This window comes from Vicugna pacos, chromosome 7, assembly GCF_048564905.1.
Source record: "Vicugna pacos chromosome 7, VicPac4, whole genome shotgun sequence".
Taxonomy (NCBI): Eukaryota; Metazoa; Chordata; class Mammalia; order Artiodactyla; family Camelidae; genus Vicugna; species Vicugna pacos.
In genome coordinates, this window is record NC_132993.1 from 36,590,213 (window position 1) to 36,604,581 (window position 14,369).

The following is a 14,369-nucleotide window of genomic DNA, read 5'->3' on the forward strand; positions in this document are numbered from 1 at the left end:
GTGGATAGATATGCCTAAAGCTTGCCTGGTTATCATGTATATCAAGCTGAACGGTCTTGGTGTCAAATTGCCATCCAAGGACATTTATCGAGCGCCTACCTCCTATCAAACACAGTGAGCACTCAGGAGTGAACAGGAAACCTGGCCATTTAAGGAGATGACAGGATAGAGTGGGAGAATGACATGTGAATACATAATTAAACATAAAGTGGTCAGTGCCTCCAGCTGTGCAAACACAGATGCTGTGGGGGCGTTCTGGGGAAGAGGGGTGCTAGGACAGGTTTTCAGAGGAGCTAACTCAGAACTAACACTATGAACTAGTCAAGTGAAAGGAAAGGGGGGAGGGCTGCAGAAAGTGTTGTGAGCAGAGGAAAGTGCAAGGGCAAAGACCTGAACAGGAAAGAAAGCTCGGCACACAGCACACAGGAGGAGAGAAAAGTGCTTCCGTGTGGCTGGGACAGAGAGCCGAGAGTGGAGTTGAGAGAGGATCAAGAGAAGTTTTCAGGGACAGATCACATAAAGTCTGTACAGGGTTGGACCTTTTCAACTGTGAGGAATCGGGAGCCACTAGTTGAGAGCTGGAGAGAATGGCAGGGATGAGATTGGCCAAAGGGATCAAATTATGAAGAAATAGACCGAGGATGAAGATTGAGAAGGTGTTTTCGTTATCTACTGTTGCATACCAAATTACTTAAAAACAACACACATTTCTTAGCTTACAGTTTCTGTGGGCCAGGAATCCAGGCACAGATTAGCTGGGTCCTCTGCTCCACTGTCTCTCCCAAGTTGCAATCAAGGTGTCTGCCGGGGCTGGGTCTCATCTGAAGGCTTGACATGGATCAGCCTCCAAACACACATGTTTGTTGGGTGAATTTAGTTCCTTGAGGCCTGTTGCTCAGAAGCCACCCGTGGTTCGCCCTGCAACATGGAAGCTTGCTTCAACAATGAGTCCAAGCCAAAATGGCAACTGAGACAATCTGCTAGCAAGGCAGAAGTCACCACTGCATGTAACAGCATCCCAGCACCTTTGCCGTATTCTAGAAGTTAAAAGGAAGTTACAAGTCCCACCATGCTCAGAAGGAGAGGGATTACACTGATGTGAAAGGTGGGAACCACTGCCCATCACAGAAGGACCCACTAGAAAGACCTAGAAGATCATTGGATGCCTCCAGGGAAAAGCATGTGTAGCAGAGAGTTGGGAACAGCAGTCAAACTGCTGACAAAATGCAAAGAAAGTTCATCTTAGAAAAGAAATATCATGGCAAAGACCCAGGACCCAGATTAGTGGCCTAAGGGAGCTACAGCAACTCTACCTGTTCAAATGCCCACTTTTTAAAACCTTTGCAAAGTTAAGTATCTGAAAAGGCACTTAAAGGATCTGTAAGCCTAAAATCAGACAATAGTAAACAGAAAATATTAAAAGAGCCACAAACATACATCAAGTCCAGTTGCCTTGGCTATGCCAGGACCACCTAGCCAAACATCCTTGACATCTCCTGCCTTAGAAGCTTCGTCCAACAAAGCTTTCAGCAAAATAGCCTCCTCTCCGCTCATCTTGCAGGTAGAACCTCAAATCATCCTCTTCAAACTCTTCCTGCAGGCAGTGAATTTTCCATGACATCAATCCCCCTCCTTTCTTGAGCCTTGAACCCTGTAGACTGTCTGCTGGAGGCAGGCATCAGATATATAATCAGTGCACTGGCTTTAAATAAGTTAATAGCCTCTGGGTTTTTATTTATCTCAACATGAAAGCCCCTGGGAACCTAAGGTCCTAGGCAGACTTGTGGAATCCCTCAAAAAGCAGCTCTGCTGGCGGTGGGGAGAGAGGAGGGAGGGCCTTCTGGGCCAGGGAACCTTCAAACAGTCACTTAGGCTGGCCCTGCCAGTGCATCAGGGACCACGTCTGCTCAGTTTGCTTTATCCACCAACTGGCAGCAATGGTTTTGGTGGTGACACACCGAGTCATATTTTTCCTGACATGTGTTTAAATGCGTCTTATACCACTGTCCTGTTGTAAGTTTACAAATTTAAAATTAACTGGGACTGAAAGTAACCAGGCCTAACAGACTCTGTTTCTGGGCGGAGTAGGAGGCCAGAGAAGTAAAGCCGTGCCTTCCCTGTGGTGCGGGCTTCCCTGCAGGTATTTAAAAGCAATCTTACCGAGGTAGCCTGGAATCGTTCTTCCTGCAGGAAAAATAAATCCAGAGTGGATTTTTAATTTCAGTCTGGTAGAATTCCAGAGTTAAATTTAGCCAGAGTTCAACTTAAAAGGTGTCAAGTCATGATAAATTGTTGGTGAAATCTGTACAGACTTCCTCTGAATTCGTTTATTCTCTAAAAATATTACAAAAAGGTAGTTACTGTTTAGGGTTTGTTTTACGGTTGTCTTAAGAGTTCTATTTTTGTAGCAAAACACATACAATTAGCTTACAAAATGGGAGTGTGGAGGAATCCCAGATTACGTCCAGCTACGACCGCTGCTGGGCTTCTGACATGCCTGGAGATGGGAGAATATCGTGAGCATGTGGGCTGGATCTGACACGATTTGCTTGGAAGGCCAGGTACTCTCCAAGGGAGGAACTTATAAGTATAACTATGGTTAGGCAAAGAAGCGTGGCTCGATTCTAAATTGTCATCAGAAGGGAGAAAAAATTCTAAAAGCCACATGGTGGCTGCCACCAAGGTCCTAATCAAGAAATGATACCAAGTCTCTCCCCTCCCACTGCCCTCTCCGTGGACTCATGCCTGAATTCTAGGGGGATCAGGGGCTGCAGGTAAAACCTGAAAGAGCTGCTTCTTATATAGAAACTTACATAAGACAGTGGGGTGTTAAGCTGCCCTGCTTTGTCCCCTCTTCTATGAGAGTGTCCAAGGGGAACGAGAGGAACGTTCGCAGTGGACCAATGACCATCAGCAGCAGGCAGACAGGTGGGTGGCAGTGCCCCACAGAAGCACTGGGGTGCAGGGGTGCCTGCAGAACAGCACCAGGGCCTGTCCGACGGGGACTTACCCGGAGGAAGGGCACACCTGCTCGAATTGGCAGCGATGTCTGGACAAAAGCAGCACCGCCCACATGGCAACTATCTGGACGCTCTGCAGCTGGGGCCCTGCAAGAGCGCAGGCAGCCGAGGCAACTGCAAAGGAAGAGACCAGGAAGGGCCTACCTCTGTTAACCAGAACATTCCACTTAACTGGAACCTCATGTCGGACCAGGTTTCATTCCATGTATGTGTTCAGCAGGGTTAGAGACTGAGGCAGCCTGTGAACCACCCCCACACCCACCCGGTGCTGCAGATGTTGTGCGCACTGGCAGGAGGAAACTGCCTCCATGCCCTGTACTGAGGGGAGGTGTTAGGGAGATGTGTAGTAAAAAAATCTCCATCAGTGAAATAAATTAGCTTGCATCTATCTGATGGAGTATTGTGCAGCGAATTGATATTGATCTATCTTTAGTGACACAGAAATATGTTTGTAATATAGAGCAAAGGAAATAAAAGCAGATTATAGACTGCTGGGATGATTCCTCAACCGTATGCATTTGTCAACACGTGTGGAACTGTTTGCCAAAAAGAGTTAATTTTACTGTATGTAAACTACACCTCAAAAAGAGCAGATTATGAAATGGTATTTACAGAAGGATCCAATTTGTCTGTGTGTGTGTGTGCATGCGTGTGGGCCTCCCAAAGGCTCTACACTCAATGTTAAGAGTGACTATCTCTATTATAATTAAGATAACTTTTATTCTGTTTTTCTCTTTTTGCTCAGTTATCTTTTTAAATTTTTTCTCAGGTGAATAGGTATCGCTTTGATACTTTTAATTGTGAATAGGGAACCACAAAAGATGCCTGTGTTCAAAGAACAGTTCACTGGGAGAGATGAGGATGGCAGTGCCTTGCCCTGTGCAGTGCATCACGGGAGTGACAGGAGGAGGCTGGTTGTGAGAAAAGCCCACAGTTGGTGCTCTCAGTAAACGGTTCTCAGAGGAATGAATGATTATAGTGGGCCATTCTATCACGTCTCTAGTTTAGTAATAACAATGCCATTCTCATTTCAGATCCAAAATATTAGCAGTGCACACTCATAAACAGTTTAATCTCCAGTGGAGTGGCAGCCAACCAGTTGCTTTCAAGTCAGACAGTTACCACCGCTCAAATCTGAGCTCTTGCATTTTAACTTTCCTTTTCTTGTCCTCACCCCCGTCTCCTCCCATATTAATTTAGACTGGGAAATAAATGACCACAAACGCCGTGGCACCACATAATTGTTAGGAAGACTGCTTAGGGGTATCAAGTTGAAAGGCAAAAAAAAACAAAAAAGAAGAACTAGTGATTTTTCACAGACCTGGAAGCAGCCTACTTTGTTGAGAACTAGCAGGAAACACAGCCCACAAGAAGTCCTCTGTTTGCGAGGACACTGATTGCGTAGTGTGTGAGACGACCAGACCCTTCTTGGACACCTGCTAGCTTGACAGCCTGTTTGGGAGTAGGGGGTATGTATGTGTGTGGTATGTGTGTATGTGGGGGTTGGTACGTGAAGGGGTGTGTGTGTGTGTGGTATGTGTTGTCGGGGGGCAGTTGGGGGTGTGTCTGTTCTAGACACCACATGGATATGATCACGATTATATTGTTCGGTGGATGGAATCTGGGTCCACCTCCGAAGGCTCAGGAACATATTAAAATACTGAGGATATTTAATGTATCGACTTCACCAGTTCTAGTTTTTTCTAACAATTGCTAAAATCTTATACACAGTTGAGACCCAGATAGGTCTTTAGATCATTTATTCATTTTGCAAATGAGAGAACTTCGGCTCAGAGAGTGGAAGAGGGCTGCCCTACATCACAGGGAGCAGGCGGCACGGCTCACTGGAATGAACATGATGTGCCCTTTGAAGACAATGTCCATGTGCTTCTCATAAAGTCAAGGACATCCCTGAGCATCTTCCCTGAACAGAGTGCTCCCCTCCGAGGCCCTCAGCAATCACATTTCTCTTATCCTTCAGCTTTAACCCCCCTCCCCCACTGTGGAGATGTAGCCATCTGGGCCCTGGAGGACTTTCCAGGCCCCATTTGCTAAATGAGGGCATTATCTGCAGAGAAAGACTTCTCATCAAAGGCATGTTAATGACAAGCCACAGGACTGAACAACCAAGGATAGATCCTGCTGACATCGTGAACAAAAGGATGTACAACAATGAACCAGAGAGCAGGCATCAGGCTGGGCGAGCTGGAGACAGGCCTGCTGTGAACTAAGCCAACAGTTCCTCCCCCTGGCCCTCCAGCCACACTCCCCACCGCTCACAGCCTCCTTCGGGACCCAGCCCCACCTGAGGAACCATCTTGGAGTCTGTCCACCACACAAAGAATAGAGTAAATCTCACTGGAAACATCTTTTCTTTGTCATAATTTCCCTTTTACTCTTCATTTGGGTGCTCTCTTGCAGGTGGCTTTACAGCTGGTGGCAGATCACTTCTGGAAAAAGGTGCAGCTCCAGTGGCCCCAGATCCTGGGAAAGGAGAACCCGTTCAACCCCCAGATTGAGCAGGTGTTCGGAGACCAAGGGGGGCACTGAGTCCCGCGGGGGCACATGCTCCCGGGGAGCTCAGGGAGACAGAAACTTGGGTAAATGGATCCAACAAACAGTCTTGGGGCTGCTGAGTCACAAACTCACAGGAACCTCTTTAGCAGCATCTTTGCAAAATGCTTTTCTCTCATTTAAGAGCTTATCTAAATGATGGTGTGACTCTGTGTGCTTCTGGGATCAGTCCCCCTCCAGCTGAACCTCAGATAACCTTTAATAGAGTGCTTTGAGTGCCATTCCAAGCAGTAGGTTATCTATCTGTGCCTTTGAATGACTAGTTGTTCCAAAAACAAATAAGAAATCTAGTGACATTCAGCAACTTACCCAGGGTCTTGGCATGCCAGGGAACTGGTCCTCCCTCTGTGGTTGACGTCTTAAAGATGGCTCTTCCTCAGAAGACTGTTGGCTGGCTGCCAAGGACTCTCACACCAGAACACAAAACTGTAAACACAAAATTAGGTGCAAACTTGAATATTTATTTAGAATGAGAAAAGAAATCACAACAGCTTACAGTTTGTAAAAGCTGACAAATACCATACACCCCACAAAGTCAAGGGAAAACATGACAATTTTTCTTTATTTAAAAGATGTCCTTGCATTCTTTGGCAGCATAATCTGATCGCCTCTTCCTATAACAATGATTTTGTGATATCCCTGTCTATAGTTAGAACAGAAAAATAAAATTTGTTGCTTGCTTTTGATAGCTTAGAAAAGTTACTTTCAGCTACAGAACTCATTATTGGTAAAGTCGTGTACATTTTTAGGATGGTTGGCAAACTAGGAAGACCTCTATCAAATTTCTTTTATGTGGGACCTATTAAAGACACACTCCCTATTTGTGGTGCTGTTAAAGCGTTGCATCCATATAAGCTCAGGAATTCTGTTCAGTTCTACTGCACCATATTCTCACTGGTGTGTCACCCCCCGGCCCATCTCTGATCGCAGCAGGGGGCAATAAATACAGGCGCCAGCCTCTTCCTCTAGTGCTCAGTTTGGGAAAGTCTTCTGTGTGCTTCTAGGGGGTGTCAGCAGAATCAGCCCCCTTCGCTCACAGGAGTGACTGCCTTAAATGACTCTTCCTCCTTCCTTGTGTCACTCTTCTCACTTCCGTGTTCCAACTTTGGGGGCTGGTTTCCCAAAGAAACCACCTGCACCCAAATCTCTGTCTCAATAAAGACAAAATTATAATGACGGTATGTGTATAATTGTGTATGCTTCATTATTTCCTTTATTTTTTAAATTTATTTATTTATTCCTGATAGGGGGAGACTTCTATTTGGACAAGTCACTAGTGTGAACCAGATCTCCCACTCACTGTATCAATGATGGGAAGACCTTACCACAGACTAGCTTCCGGCTTTGTGCATTTCACACCCTGTTTCTCCTCCATGACCCGCACACTTCCTGTGCCGGGAGCTGTAGGGTACTCTCATACTGTGATCTGACCACTAGCCCTGCACCTTTGTCACAGTGCTGGTGGACACTGGGATCGTACCTGGAAGTCCTTCCTACACCAGGATGGCTAGCAATAATCTAACTGTGCACAGAAATGACTGCAAACCACGTTAATAGTTCAACCTAAACCCAACCTAAGAGGATCTCTGCTTCAACCTCCCCAAGATTCCCATAGCTACCCCAGAGCCACCTAATATATGGGAAATTGTGACAGAGAGGAATCAGCTGTGTTTAAAATATCTTACTTTTGCACATTTTACAAAGCAAATGACCATGCAAATTCATTGTTGGGGCTCCTTCCAGGGCTTTGGGAAGAACCCGAAAACATTCCTTCTTAGATTTCTAGTAAATCTACTTCTGCTCACAAGATTAATTTGCCAGGTTGTGTATGAGCTTCAGTTTTGAGGGCCGAAACACTTCAAATGTTGTCAACCTGTCCATTTCTGTCACCTGGATAGAATCCTTGGCTCAGCATGACCAGCACATGTCCCAGGAGGTAGATCAACAGGGGACCAACAAGCCCTCAGAAGGCTGCTTGTTTCAAGCAAGAAATACAAACTCAGAGTATAGACAGAGTGTGAGGTGTGGAAGTGTTGGGCTGTGGACACCTGGTATACCCAGCTCCTCCTGAGGGATGTGTCCACTTTTAGGATCTTGGTAATTGCATTAGTGGTTTGGGTTTTCCAACATCTCATCTTATTTCTAAGCACTAAAATGCCAATACTTGTAGTGTTGTTTTGTTAACTGTTTTTTATCTGAAATCTTAATCATTCAGTCTCAAGATACACCCAGAGAACACTGCAGTAGAATTCTGTATTCCTTTAGAAAGAATTCTGTTCAATCCCCTCTTTGTTTAAAATGCTTCCAAGTTACTTTATGGCTATTCTGATTTTTAGTTCCCAGAGTACTAGTGAAGTTGATAATCTTGTATTGCTTTTGCTGTTTTGGGAGGGGTGGAGAATTCATTTTAGGCCCTGATCTTTTCCCAGAAGGCCCTGAAGGAATAGAGTTATTTTTAAAAGTTGAGGGAAACTAGAAGGAGGAGAGAGAGAGGTTTGGAGGGTACAGGGACGGGGTTCCCAGGCTGGACTGTCCTCAGCCTGTCCGCTTCCTGTCTCTCACCCTAGATGCCATCTCTGCCTGCCACTTTCTCCTGGTTAAATTCTCTTAGGGACTGAACCCCCCACCTTGGGGATAATTTAACCAGTTCCATCTTCCTCATTCTCTACCTGAACAGGTTCAGGTGGGAGGATGGAGGTACCGAGTTCTGAGCCCTGACCTCACTCATGGGGTACAGCACCAAGAAATCAAGGGCTGGGAGAGGACAGTGCTGCCAGCTCACTTTTTTTATAATACACCAATACAGCACAAAATAAATCCTAAGCACCACTCTTGTCTTCTCAAGAACTGGAGTCCGAGGCCAGGTGCCCTCCTCCGGATCAGGAGCCCATGTGTGAGTTGTGTCCACATCTGCTCCATTTTCTATACTCCACACCAACCCAGACATGTTCCCCTTTTTTGAGATTTAACCATGTCTTTCTCTCTGGCTTGGGGATGTTCTGTCCCTAAAAGACGCTGTGTATACTTCTTACAGCTTCTGACTGTCAGAATTTACAGGAGAGCTGCGGAGAACAGCTTCCATCCCCTATTTCTGCACTGGTGCCCCTTGAGCCTCCAGTTTTTCAGAATCATAGTGTGTGAGTGCTGGCTGGCCTCTGAGAGGCACGTGAAGGGCTTTCTTGCGGTGGCTTGCATCCCTCTCCATCCCCTTGCCCCATTCCTGTGGTGGCTCTTGGGGAGAAGCGCCAGAACAGGAACAGAAGCTCCAGGAGACAAGGACCTGGCCGGTCAGGTTCACTCCTGTATCCACAGCCCTACAACAATGCCTGGCCCAGGAGAGGGGCTCAATAAGTAGTACTGAGTGAGCACGTGCATGAATGAATGAGGTTTTAAAGTTGCTCTCCAGGTTGCTCTTCCTGACTTCTTTCTATTTAGAAACAAGGAGCTGCTTTCTGACATATTAAATTAGCCCCATTGAATCACACTCTTCTGGTGAGAAGACTGAGAAAGAAGAGCGATCAACACAGAGGATGCCTTCCTCTCTGGGCACGCTTGGTGGGGAGATTTAGGGCCCCTACACGGTCCTCATCTAAACACCCCAATACTATACTGTCATTTGTTTCTCCAGTTTCAGATGAAAGAGTTCTCTTACCCTGTTCTGTTGAAATGGGTCTCCTCACTTTCCACATGGGTAATTATCAAGAATTTCTATCCCCACCCACATCCCTGGGCACCTTTCATTTGGTAGAACCTTTTGGGTTCAGGCCCTGGTGAAAAAAATTTTCAGAACTCCCCCAACCCCCAGCAAAAGCAAAGCAGCTAAAAATTCTTTACGAGACTTGTATTGATACACACCGTAGAAGAACTTGAGCCCCCAGGAATTTGCACAACCCCACCCTCTCCCTGAGTTCATACCACTAGAGAAGGGATTCTGAACTGGGGTGTACGGGGACCCCACCCTCCCCCAGAATTAAGAGTGCCTATGAACTTGAATGGGAAAAATTGTCTTTACTACCTTCTAAGTAAAATTCACCATTTCCTTTAATTATGAACATAGGCAACACTGTATTTTTATAAAACACTGAATGTTTACCGCTGTATTCTTATCTGTCTTTGTCACATATATTTTCATAGCACATTACATCCGTTGCAAATACAGTCCATTCTCATCATTCAGAGCAGTTATGTTCTATAAAGTCACCTTGAATACTGAATTAGCAAATGCTGGACCATTGCTCCTAGGGGAAATTACAGGGTTATGTTCCTGTGAGCCTGTGGTCACAAAATTATCGTCAGCCAATCAATACACAATCTTTTTATAATGTGTGGCTTTTGTTTAAAGACATCTTGTTTAATTTATAGTTGGTTGATTAACGTTGAACTCACAGCCAAAAGCGCTCAAACTCATTTCAGTGAAGCTTAACTACCCGTCTCTTTTCTTTATAAGGCACATCATTCTCCGGCACTTAAGAACACAAGATAGCACTCAGCACTGAACGTAGCCATTTTAAACAGTGAAGTCACCAACAAAAAGCATAAAAATGCCCCAGATGTGGCTGTAAATACACTAAGAGAAGGACAGTTGTTCACAATATGAGAGCTGAAACCACAGGCAGAGTCTTGCTTTAGTCAACCTCAGCCAGTATCGTGCAGGTCTGGCGACTGAAATTTTTCACTCCTCCAATGATCACAAAAGTGCCAGGAGTATTGATTTTGGGGATTACAAATAAAGTTTAGCAAGTAGGTGAGTTCACAAATACAGAATTTGTGAATAATGAGGAAGGACCATATCCTGAAATATCATTCATGGCCATCAGTATTTTGAAACACCTGCAAGTATTAGACCCATGAAAAAAGAAATACATATATTAATGTATGCCCATGTTTTAATATTTCAAAATATTTTTAGTAGTGTGATATTTGGCTTCGATACAAATGGTTTCCTTTGTAATCCTCTGTGTTTTATTTTTTGCACTTAAAAATGTTCTTCTGAGAAGGGGTCCCCAGCTTCCCCAGGCTGCCAAGGCGGGTGCATAACACAAAAAAAGTTGTGTGCTATGGGATGTGTTGCTTTGAGAGGGAAGAACTCCATTGTCTAAAAAAATCTAGAAGCACAGTGTAATTTCTCTGCTTCCTAGAAAGTCACCGGCTAAAAGTTCTGCCGTAAACAAGTGTTTTCAGCTCATCATTTACCCAAGATCTTTTTTTTCCCTGTTATTTTTTAAATTTATTTTTTATTGTAGTAGAGTTGACTTATAATATTGTGTATGACATAGTGATTCAGTTATAGATTTTTTAGGTTGTTTTCCATTATAGGTTATTACAAGATATTGAATATTGTTCCCTGTGTTATACCGTAAATCCTTGTTGCACATCTATTTTGTTTATTTTTTATTTATTTTTAAACTTTTATTGATTTATAATCATTTTACAATGTTGTGTCAAATTCCAGTGTAGAGCACAATTTTTCAGTTATACATGAACATATATATATTCATTGTCACATTTTTTTTTATCTGTGAGCTACCATAAGATCTTGTGTATATTTCCCCGTGCTGTACAGTATACTCTTGTTTATCTATTCTACAATTTTGAAATCCCGTCTATCCCTTCCCACCCTCCGCCCCTTTGGCAACCACAAGTTTGTATTGTATGTCTATGAGTCTGTTTCTGTTTTGTAGCTATGCTTTGTTTGTTTGTTTGTTTTTACCCAAGATTTTGACCCAGAGCCCCTTCTGCTCCTCTTACGAGAACTATTAACACCCTGTGGTCATCATGCTCTACAGAAACTCCTTGGGAGACACTATTTAGAGGAATCAGCCTCTCACACACTCACTGGCAGTGTCAAGAGAGGAATTTCCCAGGTATATTCAGACTAGAGTCCCCTCATTCCTCATCTTTTGTGTGAAGCAGGATGTCTTTGGAATTCTTCTCATTGTAACAACCACCTTCCTGGTAGAACTAAAAATGGCAAAGGCACCACCTCTCCAGGGCCCCGAGACGCATGTATGGATTTCCTGATGAATGGATGCATCAATATGCTATTAACATGTCAGTTTCTCATTAAATCTCAGAACAGAATCCGTATTTGCCCGGCAGGATGAACTCTTCTAATCTGATCTGGCAGAGGTTCTAGCATAAATATTCATACAAACTAGAGCTCTTTTAATCTGGTCCTTTGCTTGGGGTAAAGGAGGGTGGGGGAGAGGTTGCTTTTAAAGCCTGTTTCTGAGTCACTTCTTAAAACCACAATATCAAAAAATAATGGCTTCATCATCATGAATTTATCGTTAAAGAGGATTATATTTTTGCAGCTCTTGGATGGATAGAAATGCAGAGGAAAAATAAAGAGCACACAATGAGGCTTGCTAAGGATTTCTTTGGGCATTGTGCTCTTGGCTGGCTGCTTTGTTTATAATTAACTACATGGAACATTTACAGGAACCCTTTCGGCCTCAGAGCACTGCAAATGTAACTCACAGGTTCACAAAGCTGCAGTCAGTAAACTGCAGCAGAAAGATGCGTGGGAGGGTGCACCAAGGGTTTCCAGGGCAGCCCAAGCTCAAGGCAGCTTCAGACTCCAGAGATTTTCAGTCTCCCCTCAGGACTCTGCCCTCCGTGTTGGCACACTTTGCACAAGCTCAGAAAAATCCCCAGGTGTTAGTATTTTTACAGTGATCTCCACGTTGTAGCTCTGCAAATATCAGCCTGCACGTCGAGCGAGGCTGCTAGGGGAACGGGGGGCTTTTGAGGAATAATAAGGGGAGACTGCAGGCTCATATAACTCCCATGGAAAGAACAAAACTCTCTCCTGCTGCTGCCTGGAGCTGGGGGCCACATCAAAATACAGCGGGAACTTCAGGAAATAACAGGTTTTGGAGGCACTTCTCTGGGTTTGAATCTTGCTCAAATTAAGCTCCTGGTGCCTCAGGTACTTCCTCTTTCAAATGAGAGCACTATTGTGAGCAAATTACCAACAAGAGCTGATACTTAAGAGGGCTGAGTGACATGTATTATCTCATTTAATCCTTACAACAACTACAGAAGGCAGGTCTGCTATGATTACCTGCTTTTACAGATTGGCAAACGGAGGCAGAGAGCAATTAAGTAACTTGCTGTAGATTGTACAGCTAATGAATGATGAATAAGGAATCTGAAGTCAGGCTGTCTGTTCCAGGCTCCGTGCTGCTAGCCAGTAGGTGACCACACCTTTATTACATTAAGATAAGGTTTGTACAACTTGGCAAGTGATGAACCAACACTTTTTCTCATTGTATCTGTAACCAGGGTGTAGGTTGGCCACCACACAGCCTGGGGTCTGCTTTCTCTGTGAAGTAAAGCCGGAACTCAGCAACAGACTCCACCCTGCCCTGCAGTCTCACTCCTTCCGTGTCCATTTCGTTTATCACACATCCCAGCCACAGGAAACGTGTCATGACAAACATGGGCAGCGAGTAAGTCTGCCCGCCCAGCGTGTGTATGCAACTCCTTCCACGGACAGACAGCATCTATTTCCACCCCTCGAGGCCAGCCTGGCCCAGAGAGGGAGGTGCAAAGGAGATGGCCACATCCAGGCCCAATACCCAGGAGATAGAGCTGCCACTATCGCCCTCTGAGGTCTCAGAGTCGCCCTGGAGGGAAGCAGAGGCTATGCTGCTGTGAGAGGCCATGGGGTACAAGACACTATGTGGAAGAGAGGCCACATGGAGAAGACTCGAGGTGCCCCAGTCTTCACCAGGGCCTCAGAGGTGGAAGAGGCTTTCCTGGAATTTCCAGCCCACCCTTGCAACAGCTGGATGCAGCCAGAGACCCAGCTGAGACCACTTGGAGCCCAGCCAGCCTGCAGGCTCATGGGATTCTTCTCATTCCAATTCTCTAAGTTTTCCAGGGGATTGTTCTGCAGAAACAGTGAATCAAAGACAGGCCCAGCCCTCTCACAGCTCCGTGTCTTTCCATCCGCTGTCTACTCGGCCTTCCCTCCCTTCTCTGACAGGAACATATCTACCCCTTCCTCAAGATCCAGCTTACCCCGCTGCTGTCATGGATGGAAAGATACAGACACACAATCTGCCAGACGGCGTTAAGAATCCCTAGGTTCAGGTTCAGCTGTTTACGAGTGAAATTCAAAAAACAATGCTCAAAAAAGATAAAAAGGTATTGCTCACATAAAAGACTTCCAGCGGCAGGTGGTGCAGGGCTAGGAGACTCCATGTTGCCCAGGACCCAAGCTCCTTCTCTCATGTTGCCACCACCTTCAGCAGGTAGCTTCTGCTCTGTGGCTCAAGAAAGCTTCCCAGAGCAACCACTGCCTTGACTGCACCTGAGCCGCCCGGAAGCCGGAAACAGGAAGCAGGGAGGGGTGGCCACGCCCCTTCCCTGGGGGTCGACGTCTGCACGCATCTCAATTGGCCGAGTGCAGTCACATGACCAGCCAGCTTTAAAGGCTAAAAATTCTGTCTAGCAAGCATGTAGCTGAAAATGGGGAATTTTACTACCAGGAGAGAAGGAAGGATGGATATAGAAGGACAAGTAGCAGCTTCAACTCAGTGTAAGTTAGAACCCACCTGGAAGGCATTTGAGCAATAGGAGTAACCAACACGTCAGTTTCCCTTTCCCTCCCTCGCTACTCAAAATGTGGTTCTCAGACCAGCTTTACAGGCGTCACTGGGAAGCTAGTTGAAAATGCACCATCTTGGACTACCTGCCAATGATTCATAATTTGTATTATAATGATATCCTCGGGTGATTTATTTACACACTACAATTTGCGAAGCA

General features: G+C 45.2%; 1 protein-coding gene and 1 long non-coding RNA gene across 2 annotated transcripts in view; one reads left to right on the plus strand and one right to left on the minus strand.

The window, feature by feature from the left end:
- The window catches only part of AOAH (acyloxyacyl hydrolase), a 155,339-nt gene extending 148,564 nt beyond the window's left edge, over window positions 1–6,775 (plus strand). The window contains exon 22 of the mRNA XM_072964672.1: window positions 5,442–6,775. Coding sequence (XP_072820773.1) covers window positions 5,442–5,570 — 129 coding nt within the window. The 3' untranslated portion in view covers window positions 5,571–6,775. The remainder of the gene's footprint in view (window positions 1–5,441) is intronic.
- Window positions 4,764–13,915, minus strand: LOC140697378 (uncharacterized). Its single transcript, XR_012074349.1, has 3 exons — window positions 13,760–13,915; window positions 5,904–6,020; window positions 4,764–5,504 (listed from the first exon to the last, which is right to left on the minus strand). It is a non-coding gene; the product is annotated as an uncharacterized lncRNA (long non-coding RNA).
- Window positions 13,916–14,369: the final 454 nt, after the last annotated feature.